Raw genomic sequence first — 13,027 nt, forward strand, 5'->3', positions numbered from 1 at the left:
TCCTGGGGATCGGTGGGGCCCGCTCTCCTCGGGGTTGGGGGACTAGTCGGGTGTAGGCCCGGACACCCCCAACTGAAAAAAAAAAAAAAAAAAAAGGTAATTGGCAATTAGTCCATTGGACTTTGCGTTGCCTTTGGGAAACGGTGGAAGCCGGGTGCCTTTGAGATGGATTACTGAAGGTGCATAGGTATGGTTTGATGAGATATTTTGATGTAGCAAGCTTTAGAGGCTCCCGGATTGCTTTAGGAGAAGTCTAGAGCTTGTACATAAGAGTGTAGGCTAGTATAAAAGCTTCTAGAGACCAAGTGTGGGAAGATTTAGTGTAGAGTTTTCTAAACTTTGTATGGCTTTTTTGGCTTACCTATAAAAAGGCCAAGCCCCTTCATTTGTGAGACATCTTGTAACATTTGTGCAAGAGCAACACACTGTTTCCGTAACCTCCAATACTTCTTTTTGTTTACTACTTTTATACTTCCGCACATCTTTCACGCACTTAGAGGTTTAGGCTGAACTAGTAAGGCATTCATAGCTAGAGTCTCGGACAATTGCTAGTGCCGCACGATGCGAGTGCTTATAGGAATTTAGGCAGCCCGTGACAAGTTGTTTACAATTTAGAGATAGTATTATTGGTGTACAAGTGGAGGGAGGATTGTGTGGCATTCTATACTTTTGCTTTTAGATGACAGCTTTGTGGGGTGTGCTTGTAAAGTAAACTTGGAAGGACTCTTGAACTCGGTCCCTTTCAAAATTGGAATGAGACTTGCCAACACCAAAAGCTTTGTCTGGTTAATCCTATTTGCATTAATTTCCCAAGAAGCACCTTTCTTTACAGAAACGTCTTTGGATTCCCAGTTCATCTCTTAAAATCCAAGTTAAGAAGGCCCTGATTAAAAGATAGATAAAAACGAACAAAAACTCCATAATCTACTGCATCAAAGCATAAAGCAAACATCTTATTACTGCTTTTCTCAACAAGAAGTTTCAGTGCCAGGGGAAGGCCATCGCACCTTCTGGCTCTGAAGATTCGAAAAAAAAAAACAAAAACATGGGTATATGGATGGCCAACATTTTACAAAATCAATACGGTCATCAGAGAGCGACATCAAATCCATCCAAGATGTGATTGATGCCTAATCAAAAGCTTGTGGCTCCCCTTCTGCACCTACTTTATCATTTCACTATGCAGCTTGCTCTAACCCGTGGAGAAGCTGCATATTTCCATTCATTTCCAAAGCCAAGTAATAATGCTCAACGCAGTTAGCACACATTGTAAGAGTCCATGTGCTTGCTCTCAAGCTTTACCATTAATAACCATAAGACTATATAGCTAAAAACTCAAAAATCTTTATTGGTAGTAGTTACATGAGGCTTTTCAAAAGAAGCCATCAAACGACAAAGCAAAAGTTTGAGGCGACAAAAAGACTTGCCATATGTTACCTGAATAATCCATAAAAGGCCCACCTGTGGTGCCAGGGCCCTGCTCGCCACAAAAATGAGTAATTTCTTTCTTTAGACTGGCAGAAATTACTCATGTTATTGATGACTTGCAGACTGGGCATGATCTTCTTCTCCTCAGCCATGGATCGATGCACTGTATAAGGCCCAGAAAAATTTCAGATTGCTCACTTTCTCGAGAGCATTTAAACAACTAATACATCAATAGAATAAAATATAAAAAAAAAAAAGGAAAGGTATTCACATCTTTGTGGAACTTGTGAAGGCAAGGAAGATGGCGTATAGTGTCCCCCAAGGATGGTGTTTCAAGACAAATCGCACAAGCTTCTTCGAGATTGTCACTCTGCATGGAAGGGACAGAAATGCAGTAAATGAGTACCAAGAACACAAGGTCAACAGCTTACTTTTATGGCTCAGGATAACACTGTCAAGTCCACAGCTTTTATACTTTGCAACTAAGCAACCCGCACATTGTACAATATATTGTGTATACAAACAAGCAAGTCATCAGGTGTATCACAAGGACATCAAGTGCATAGCTTATCAGGAATTCTAGATTTATGACGAGTACCTGAACTGTCGATTGTGGCAAACCATTAATCTGAGCAGTAGATGCACCGCCATGTTGGTGATTATTCTCATCAAGGGCTAACAGCATTTCATAGTCATTCCTTAACCCACAAACAAAGCCAAAATAAATCGAGACATGGACAGAGGACCATTAAAATAAAATAAATAAAATAAAAATAACAAGAACTACTACTACAACAACAGCAATAACAACAACAACAACAACAATAATAATAATATGAAAACCTTTGGCTTTTAGTGAAATCACAAATATTCTTCAGGTCATTTGTAAAGACGAAAACTGTAGAACCCATGCCTTAGGTGATTGAATAAGCATAGAAAACATATTGACACATTCAACAGTCATGAATTAACAACCAAAGAGTAGCTGTTACACTCAAAACCATAGGAAAACCCACCCACCCCATTACACCAAAGCAAGGCCAGCTGCCTCTATATTCCCTCCAAATCTCCAATCCACTAGAATTTACCACCACAACAGGTGAAAGGATGCAGTCAGTTCTTCAAACATTAGGGTTTAAAATTAGAAAATGAAGTAATGTATGATATAGAAAAGAGACTTGTTTGCCAGGAATCAATAACAGTGCACCATTATTGTAAAGCAACAGCTTTCTGATTTTAAGCAGAAGCAAAAGGGACACGTTAGTGTTCTTGTGGTCAACTTTATGTGATGAAGTAAAAAACTTCAAAAATTCAACTACTGGTAAGAGTAAAACAATTATCTAATGAATTTGGTTTACATCATGATCAACTTATGATAGTGGATGTCTTCCAAAAGTATCAGGAAACAATATGCAACTTAGTACTGAAAGATAACATGTGCTCTTCCCAGCTTTTTTTTTTTAGCACATGTAGCTGGTTAAAATCTTGTGCCACAAAAGAATTTTACCTGCTTATCACAATAGTTGTCGAATTTTGTCAAATTAAAATAGATCATCATGAGATTGATCCATCATATGCGAAGTAAACACACACTATCTACAAGGAGAAGAAAGGAAGAAAACACAAATTGCATGGGCAGAAGAGCACTACAAACTTTTAAATGTCAAAATTCAGTGGGGATCAGGAAAAGAAAATTAAACTACTGCAAGGAAGAAGCCTATTCAATATAGGAGACAAGTTAATTTTCTTGCATATAAAATACTCAAGCAACCTAAACCTGTGCACAGGTAGACCAAACAGGAGAGCTAAGCAAATAGATTGCTAACTATTTGCAAATCCAAGATCCCACAAAAAGGTAGCAATTTAGTTTTGGAAGCATATAAAACTCCAAAAATTTTCCAAAAGAAGTATTTCTATGTGACTATTTTAAATCCGGGGATCGAAATGATTTGCATCATGATTCTAAATTGTCTAAAACTCTAACTAAGTGCATGCTGTTTATTTATGCGACTGTTTTACATGTGAGGATAAAACGATTTGACATATGACTCTTAATTGCTTTATGCTAGCTCACTGGAACTTTTCTAAACAGAGCCAATAAAGAAGAAGTATACACAATTATCTACTTCTACAGCATCTTACTCATTAAAGTCACGCTGGGTTTGAAGAAAGCCATTGGCTACGCCCATGTCATTGATCGCCTCTAATGTTTCCAATATATACATCCTCTGCATTGCACAAGAGGGATATCAGAAAGCAACAAGTGGTATAACCAACCACCCAAAAAAAAAAGCCCAATACATTTATATTCATTTCCAACGTCAAATAGATATAGGCATTATGAATACAATGCAGCGTGTTTACTCTATACTCTATACAGATCATGATTATCAATTGTACTTGTATTTTTCGGTAGACACCTATATAATATATCGTGGTCATCAATGGTCTTTGTTCCTCGTCTTAACATAAAGGCAAAATACATCCCCTTACGCTTCCAGTTACTTCATTCTCCCTTACCTTTTAAAAAATATTGTAAACGCATGGCATGCAGGAGTGGTAGGACTACAGGTAAGGGGGGTGGTAGGGCAAGGGAAGTGGGAGACACGTAGGGGTGGCAATTCCTGACACGACCCGAAAACACGACACGAACCTAACACGAAATTAATGGGTTTGGGTTGAGGTTTCGGGAGTTCGGGTCAGAATCGGGTCGAACCCGATGAACCCGAAAAAAAAACAGGTCAATTTCGGATCAACCCGTGGTGACCTGATATGACCCGATGTGACCCGTTTACGAATTAAAACTAATTTAATAAACATTAAAATTATTTTATCTAACTAAACTAAATCATTCTTTTTTTCCAAAGACATTAATTACTTAATCCTAAATGAATTTATTTAACTTGTGTGAAGCTAAAATTATTATATTTGGACAAATAATATATTATGTTATTTTTTACTTTTATGCTGTTTTAATTTATTTTATATTTGGTTTGGGATAAAACACTTTTATGGTGTTTAATTTATTTTAGATTTGGTTTGAAATTATTTATTTAAATTTTTATTACTTGATGATGTAATTAATTTTGTAAAAAATTGATTTTATTAGAAATTACAGTGATAAATTAATAAATTAAAATTAAGTTTCGGGTCATTTCGGGTCGACCCGCCAACCCGCCAACCCGAAAATTTCGGGTTCGTGTCAGGTACCCTGACCCGTTTCGGGTTGGCGGGTCGGGTTCGGGTCAGCAGGTTCCTTGTTATACTTAAGTCTCAACCCGACCCGCCAACCCGAACCCGACCCGATTGCCACCCCTAGAGACACGTCATGCAGGAGGAAGGAAGACATATGGGGTCGGTAAAACACAGTTTCCAATAAGATAAAAAATGAGAAACAGCCCTGAAGAGTTCACTAGGATCAAATTATCCATTCTCTCCCTAGCCATCCCTCCAGAAAAGACATAAAAACAATATAACCGGGTAAGCAACATGGCTAGGATGCCACAAACTACACATTGAATAAAACTGAAAAACATTTTGAGTCTCGGGGTTAAACCTGAAGATAACTTTACTGCCAAATGCTCTTTTCTAATCCTGCCAATGATTTTTTCTTTTTCTTTTTGCAGTGTTTCTGTGCTCAATAAGTAGTTATGACACCAAAGAATTCCTCAAATAGTGACAACCTTCTAATTTGAGCACCTCCTGATTACTTGGAAGTTACTGTAAGAACTCATAAACTTTCTACAATCTAAACTAGTAATAACTGGGGTAGGAGGATAGAGAAAAACTAAAGTAACAAAAGCAAATCCTATCTGAAAGGAAAAACAAATTCTGCCCAACGGGTAGTATAGGCAACCTTCACTCTTGCGTATAAACATTTTTTTTAAATATCCAAAGACATAATTTAAAGACATAGTAAACAGCTTTCACCACAAGACATTTTATTGAACACAAAAAAAAGTAAGGCCTTAACCTAAGATTAGGAAAACAACAATAAAACTGCAAATAAAAAAGGGAAGCAAGAGGCATACAAGGTCAACATCCATGTCTGCAGGAAAGACAGGGTTTCTCTCTCCAGATGATGATATAGTACGAGGCCGTCCAGGAAAACGATTTCTCAACCTAGCCATTCTATTGCCAGAAGCGGCTCGAGCTTGAGAACCTCTACGCAAGAGGCCCAGAGCTGAGCTTGATTGAGACTGTCTAGAAGAGCTAGTTGTAGATGAGTTTCTCTGTGTAACAAAACAAAAGAAATTTTCGTTAAGAGAGAGTCATATGGGAGTAAATATTGAAGACTTAAAAATGTAAATAGTCACATCCCCAGTTATTAACAGTAAAACCAAATCTAATAGCAATTACTAAAGCATGAGAACGAGTTTCCCAGAAAGAAAATTAACTAAGCTTACTGTCATTTTGAGTCAATAGTGAAAATGCATCATTACAGTACTAAAATTGCGTGATAACCTGTATTGCCAGAAAATACTTTGTTGAGGTTTTGGTTTCTTTCAAGAGTCAAACAGGTATTTGCTTCAAAAAATTGCTAATTTTCAATCTTTGAGGGGAAAGAAAAACGAACCTGAAAGCAAACATTAATGATTCTTTTCGATCCAGAATTTTTTTTCCTAAAGTGGTATAGAGGCGCTCAAGCTTGGGCCACAAACTCACTCAGTGTATCTTAATCGATAAGAAAGAAACTAGCAAAGACCAGATATTTTTTCTTTGTGAACTAATTTATTTGTCAGATATACATGATTCAGTAAAAAATTTATTTGAGAGCTATATAACCGAAAAGGAGTGCTGAGCAATTGTAATGCTGAACTGTTTGTTCAGTGGATTATATACTCTAGACTAGGTAGGAACAAAATTCTTAACCATTATACACTAATTAAATTCCTTGGCACACAATATATTAGTCCATCTCCATGGTACCAATATATATTCAGTTGTGACTACAGTGACCGTTACATCTTCTGACCCAGACTCGAGCATGAGAAAGTGAGCATTTGGAGGATGATACTGCAAATCTAAATACCACATCTAGCATTAAACATAAGGGCTCATAAAACCAGCTACTAAATTTCAGGCAATATCCTTTATGCCCATAGCAACCTTTGATACCTTCATGCAGAAGAGACGTCCAATACCTCTTATCAATGAATCAGAAGGGCATATGAGCACATATTTACCAGTCTCTCCACAAGGTTTTCATCCAGATGAGACCCACACAGTTATAGATACTTCAGTAATCCGAGGTTCTACTGGAGGTAGATAAAAGTAGGATATGCGCATAGCCCAGGGAAAAAATATAAAAGAAATAACACCACTAAGTCATGCATGGAATGCAATCAGCGCATTCTAAGAAATAATCTAGAACCTACAACTAGTGCTTAAATCACATAGTTCAAGAACTCAACGTATTGTTGTTTATTATTGTCCATAAAACTTCAGCTACAAGTGTTGATATAATCCTCTAAAATCTAGTAACTACTAGTGTCAAAATGCAGCAAACATGCATGCATGCATGCATGGATGCATGTATGTAGTTCATACAGTTAGTTCAAGAGAATCATTAAACATAAGTTGACTCACAGCATGAAATGCACGACTTCTAGGAAAAATGGGTGATAAATCCTCTCCATGCTGCAAGGCCAATGCCACATGCGCATCGATCTGTCATTAAATGGAGAAACAGTTGGAAGCACCAATATGGAAGACACGTTAAATGAGGGCCATGATCATGAAACTTGGGTATTACCTCACCAACACCAACACCAGGTGCCTCATTATAAAGCTGTTCTTGCAGTTCCCGAGCTAACATTTCATCAGCTTCGATTTGTCTGGCCATATCACCAGCATCATTACTATTGCTACCAACATTGCTAGATCCATCACCTCTAACTTCAGGATTAGTTTCATCAATTTCAATAACTGGCTCTAATGAGTGGAAGCTGTTTTGACTAACTGTCCCACTTGTTCTTGGTTGTCCTGCATTATTCTCAGGTGAGCCAAGAAGTATAACATCTGAATTATCCATGGCTGCTCTAGAGCATTCACCATGGCTACTTGAGGCAAACCCCTGCCTTTGTCTCTTGGACAGTGATTTTGCAAAAGAGCTGTGCCTGTTGAATTGGCCTACTTGAGACCCAACATGGGATGTCCTTTGCTCTCCAAAAGGCAAAGAGGCATCTCGACTAGAGGTTGCATCAAGATCCAAAGGATTGCTGTGACTGGTCCCAGTTGCACTTCCAGTTTCTCCCCTCTCCACCGTATGCCAAGGCAAACCCTTGTTTAAGCCAGGACTATCCCTAGGAATACTGCTATTCTCACGAGAGCAAGGCAAATTGCCTTTCTTACTTCGGTTACGTGTATTTCTCCATCCACTAAGTTCCTCAAAGCTTATACCTGCATCTCCATTGGTGTCACTAACTTCATTAACTACCTCATTGATCACAACAGGATTCCTGCTAGTGTATTAACAGAACAATACACTTTGATTAGCACATAAAGGATTGATAAACTGAAGCGTCCATCAACAGCAAAGCCGCCAATAACTCCAATAAAATTAATAAATTTAGCTAAGAATAGAAGACAATAATTAGTCCTTAGTGTGATTGAGAATTAACCGTATCTTATGGATGCTTACTTCAAAATTTCTCAACTTTTTCAGGAGCAAAATATTAAAATAGAGAATTGAAAAATCCATAATTCAAACCACGTGTATAAATGCTTCAGATACAAAACCACTATGGTACTTTTGTCAATAGGATAAGCAGGATGAAGGCCAAAATGCAAGTGCATGAATATATGTCAGAACAATTTGCTGATTATTAGATATTAACACAACTCGTCTAAAATGAGACATACAAATTTTCACATCAGAGCAGACAAATGCAAACCTCTTTATTGATTACAAAAACAGGACATAATTATTTCCTGTGAACATTTAAATTTGTAACACAATGTTTAAATTGACCATACCACCTTATCGTTATGCAATAAAAATGAAAACTTTAAGGAAAAAATAAAAATGGGATCCAAAGCTATTTGGCCTTCAGTTCTCTTTGATCCTTAATATCAACTCATCATTTTCAGTAAGTGCTAAAATTCTTTCATAATATTCCCTTACCTAAAAATATTGGTTCACTATCTACATATGTGCCAATTTTGGTTTCAACATTCATCTAAAAACTCTGATAACTTTACGATAACGAAGATCTGACATTCTTTTCTCATCAGTTCAGTCTAGAAGGTTAAAAGGGAGGTGCTAGAAACAAGATGGTGATGTCCGAATTATCTATTTAGGAATAATGAAAAGATAGATAATCAAATTCCTCCCATTGCATAAATTATTTATATCTCAAGCTGCTGACCCGTACCAGACGTTTAATCCCATCTACTGTATAGAAAGCATAGAAATTTTATATATAGATGAAGAATACATTAACATTTCCTAGCAGTTTGACAATTAGACAGGGTTAACAATTTTTTTTAGAAATCTAAGACTTTCCATTGTCCTCACCCGTCTCCCAATTTTAGAGAGACAGGTTTATATAGACATGAATGGAACCACAATGGATTAATTACCTGCTAGGCGGATGAGCACTTTGAGCATCAGGCTCTTTGACTGATGAAGGAATCTTCATAACACCTTTGCCCTTTGTTCTATCATAGCTAAGGTCTTCACCAATCCATTCCATTTTACCAATTGGAATCTGTGGAGAACTGGATACAGCCCGTACACTATGATTAGCTCCACCATCCAAGCCATCATTGTCCATCACAACAGACTGTTTAGCCTTTGCTATGTTGTGTGGAGAAATGCATCCATTTCGAACCAATCTCTTTTGACCAGTAGCTCTAGGTAACCTAGTTGAACCTAAAGATGTGGAAGCAACCTTGCCAGCTTTAAGTTGGGTGCAATTAACTACATTACCACGATCAAAGCCTGAAATAGTGTCTTTAGGCTCTTTACCTTTATTAACAAAGCATGATGTTATAGAAGAACTCCCCATGTTACTTGCCGGTGCTCCACGGGGGAAAACATTTTTATGCAGTCCATTATGTCCATGTCGTTCAGTCAGATCTACCAGACAGCCATCTTGGTCAGCAGATGATGGTACATAAACCGATCTATCAGTCTTTCTAGGTTGAAAATTTATGCGCTCATGATTATGAATTTCATCAGTTTTCATTCTTCGAAAAAATGAAGGGTTGTTGGAGTATGATGGATTTCCTGAGACAAAGTCTGAACTGTGGTGATCAGACGAAATAATGGCACTTTTTGGAGTACCCATAGAACACTTCCCACTCCCATTATCATTAACCTTAAACTGAGTTCTAGTTAGTCCATCAAAACTATTGCGGTTACCAGAGATGGACAAATTACTGCATCTTCTTCCACTGCTCTTCCCCTTAATCTCCTGTGCAGTCAGTCTATCAGGGGTGTCAGGAACATCTGGCACACGATCAATATCCATCTGATCCATAATCTGCATAAAAACCCAAGGCAGGTGTATTTAAGGCCTAGAGAGAAAGCAAAATACACATATACATACTTGGTCACATCATAACATGGACAAATAAATGAAACAAGATGAAAGATTGACTAATTGTTGAAGCACGCAGAGTTTTCATATCAACTCCGACAGCATGAAATGAGAATATTCCACTACACTCATGCAGAAGCATTTACAAGTAAAAACCAGCACAGAGGAGGAAGGGGAATGTATCAGAGGGCAAAGCAATTTCAAGAAATGTAGCTCTGTTTCTTCCCTTTACTGTGTTTCTACATCATAGAGATCACCTAATGCTCCTAGTGATCACTACACAATGCCGAGGCATGATACTAAATTAAACAATCAACTGGCAATCTCAACTCCAACCGAAAAATGAGTCAATAGAACATCTGGTGATCAACAATTCGTCCACAAAACATGATCAGATCATAAATTAAACACCAAACTAACTCAGAAATTCCAACAATTTTCCCATTTGCTGGCAATATTGCGAGCAAAACTATTAAGAACTCAGACTATAGACTAAATTTTTTAAAAAATATCAATTCTTTTTTCACCGTTTATTTGTTTTACTAAGCCCAGTTTGGCTTCCATGAAACTGCCATCCGTCTCTGTCCTTTTTGTCTTCCTGGGTGAAAATAAACCACTGAAAGAGGCAAATGCACTTAGACTAATAATCATTAAGAGAATCAACAAAAAAAAGGAAAAAAAATAGAACCCTAACCTATTACCCAAAAATTAGAAAAAAAAAAAGGGAAAAAGAGAAATAACAATATGAAATGCTGGAGATACCCCTTTCCATTTCAATTATTCATGAAAAGCAATAAACTTATAAATAATAATAATACCTTTATCAAAAAAACAACAAAAGAAAAAAAAAATCTCCCAGAGAAACTGCTCTCAAAAAATGGGAAGAAAAGGCCAGAAACCCAATTCAAGATTTAAACTTTCAATCTCAAACAAAGAAGAAAAACTGAGAAAGATCAAAATTTCGTAGTATTTACCATACAAAACCGATTTTTAAGAATTAGAATTTTAGCTCCTAATAGCAGCAAAAAATTTAAATAACAACAATGAAGCAAAAATAAGCAATTCCTTAGTATAAATTGAAGAATAAAGATCTAACCCTTGATGGGTTTCCTTGATTTTCCGAAAATCCAAACCTGTAAGGTGAAATGTTCATTGATGGGTGTAGACTTGTTATATCCCAAAACGAAGATGCGTCTTAAATCACGCGCTGACCGCGAGCGTGGATAAGATTTGGAATTTTAGGTTTTTTTGTTTTTCTTTTTCTGAATTTGAGATTTTTTGGCCAGTTTAATAACTTAATTTAACACTTAAACTTAATAAATTCACATCTTAATATGTAAAATTGAACATTTGAATTTATTAAATGACACTGAATTTTCTAAACAAAATTTAGTTTCAAATATAATGGTAGGTTTAATAAAATTGAAGTTTAAAACCTGAAATTCAAAATCTGAATTTATTAACTTATTGAATTGTTAAGTATTAAATCTTATTCATTTAAATGTATATCACATTTGGAAGTAAGTTTTGCTTAGGAAATTCAGTGTGATTTAATTAATTCAGATATTTAATTTTTGATTATCAAACGTTCTAAATATATTAAGATCTGAATCCATTATATTTAACTGATGGATTGGATTATCAAATAGAATCTAAGCGATAAATTAGATCTGATATATACTCAAATATATTTGATTTAATATTTATAATTTAACAACTTAATGAATAGATTCTAGGGATAATTTCAAAAACCTCCCCTGAGGTTTCTGACACTTTCACTGGCACCCCCTGAGGTTCTCAAAATTTCACTGACCTCCCTTGATAGAAAATTGGGCCCCTTTGCTGACATCATGAAGGCCAAAATTACAAATATATCCTATGAATTTGGGTTTTATTACTGAAGATGGAGTGTATTACTACCGTTTAGTTTGAGAAAAAGGCATCTAAAATGATTAATCAAGCTTAACAACAATAACACAAACTTGATGGCTAATACATGAATTAAAGCTGGATTAGGGAGTAAGGCGCCATTTTTGTGCCTGCTGTGAATATATAAATGTTTTTAAGTAAAATTCAAAAAATGTTACAATAATTTTTTACGAAAGAAAACTAGTAGGTTATCTATTTAACATAAATTAAATATTTTTTAAAAAAGAAATATCCCATAAAGTACCAACTCTTTATGGCTTTTCTTTATTACATGAACCAAGTACCAGGTTTTATGGACATTTTATTTTGAATCATTTAATTTATGTTAAGTTCATAATATTTGCAAATAAAATTCAAAAGCCGTTACACAAGTATTTTTACGAAAGGAAAAGTAGCATGTTTTGTATTTAATATAAATGAAGTATTTGAAAGTAAAAAAAAAAAATTCCATAACATACAAGTTCTTTACGAGTTTCTTCTATTGTATGGATAAAGTACTAGTTATTTATGAGTAATTTAATTTGCATCATTTAATTTATATTAAATACATAAATGTTTATAAGTGACATTCAAAAATTGTTACACTAATATTATTACGAAAGGGAAACTACTAGGTTTTGTATTTAACATAAATTAAATACGTGAAAGTAAAAAAATAAATTACCCACTTTTTAGTAACTCTTTACGAGTTTCTTCTATTATATGAATAAAGTACTAGCTATTTATAGGCATTTTACTCTGAATCATTTAATTTATATTAAATATACAAATGGTCATAAGTAAAATTCAAAAGTATTACACTCATATTTTTACGAAAGAGAAACTAGTAGATTCTGTATTTAATATAAATTAATTATGTAAAAGTAATACTCGCAGGTAATTTAATTAGTTTAATTAGTTACTTAAGTTATGTTAAATATATAACATACTAGTTGACTTAAGATTTATGAAAACCGGCATTTTCCCGGGCACATCTAGTGCTTACAATTTTTTGTATTGTACTTACACCCCCTCAACTTTAGTAATCATTCTAATAATTTATTATTCTTTCAATCTTCTACTAATACAAGGAGCAAAGGGGCAGCCATGGAATAAAAATTCCTTCTCACACATGAAAATAATAT

General features: G+C 35.4%; 1 protein-coding gene across 3 annotated transcripts; it reads right to left on the reverse strand.

Moving 5' to 3' along the window:
* Positions 1 to 925: 925 nt before the first annotated feature.
* On the reverse strand, positions 926 to 11,100 carry LOC113765270 (E3 ubiquitin-protein ligase RLIM). Of its 3 annotated transcripts, none has more exons than XR_003467709.1 (10): positions 11,071 to 11,100; positions 9,013 to 9,917; positions 7,184 to 7,889; positions 7,018 to 7,098; positions 5,460 to 5,660; positions 3,571 to 3,656; positions 2,027 to 2,126; positions 1,700 to 1,798; positions 1,438 to 1,591; positions 926 to 1,208 (listed from the first exon to the last, which is right to left on the reverse strand). XR_003467709.1 is itself a non-coding variant. In XM_027309389.1 (10 exons), exons 2-10 carry the CDS (start codon positions 9,912 to 9,914, stop codon positions 1,529 to 1,531), a joined length of 2,142 nt encoding a protein of 713 aa, XP_027165190.1. In that variant the 5' UTR covers positions 9,915 to 9,917; positions 11,071 to 11,100; the 3' UTR covers positions 926 to 1,528. The 3 variants fall into 3 exon arrangements, 2 of the variants coding, with proteins under 2 accessions (XP_027165190.1, XP_027165189.1); XM_027309389.1 differs by having other exon boundaries at positions 926 to 1,591; positions 9,013 to 9,304; positions 9,401 to 9,917; XM_027309388.1 differs by having other exon boundaries at positions 926 to 1,591.
* Between the last annotated feature and the right edge of the window lie 1,927 nt (positions 11,101 to 13,027).

Source organism: Coffea eugenioides, chromosome 3 (assembly GCF_003713205.1).
Source record: "Coffea eugenioides isolate CCC68of chromosome 3, Ceug_1.0, whole genome shotgun sequence".
In the NCBI taxonomy this organism is placed as follows: domain Eukaryota; kingdom Viridiplantae; phylum Streptophyta; class Magnoliopsida; order Gentianales; family Rubiaceae; genus Coffea; species Coffea eugenioides.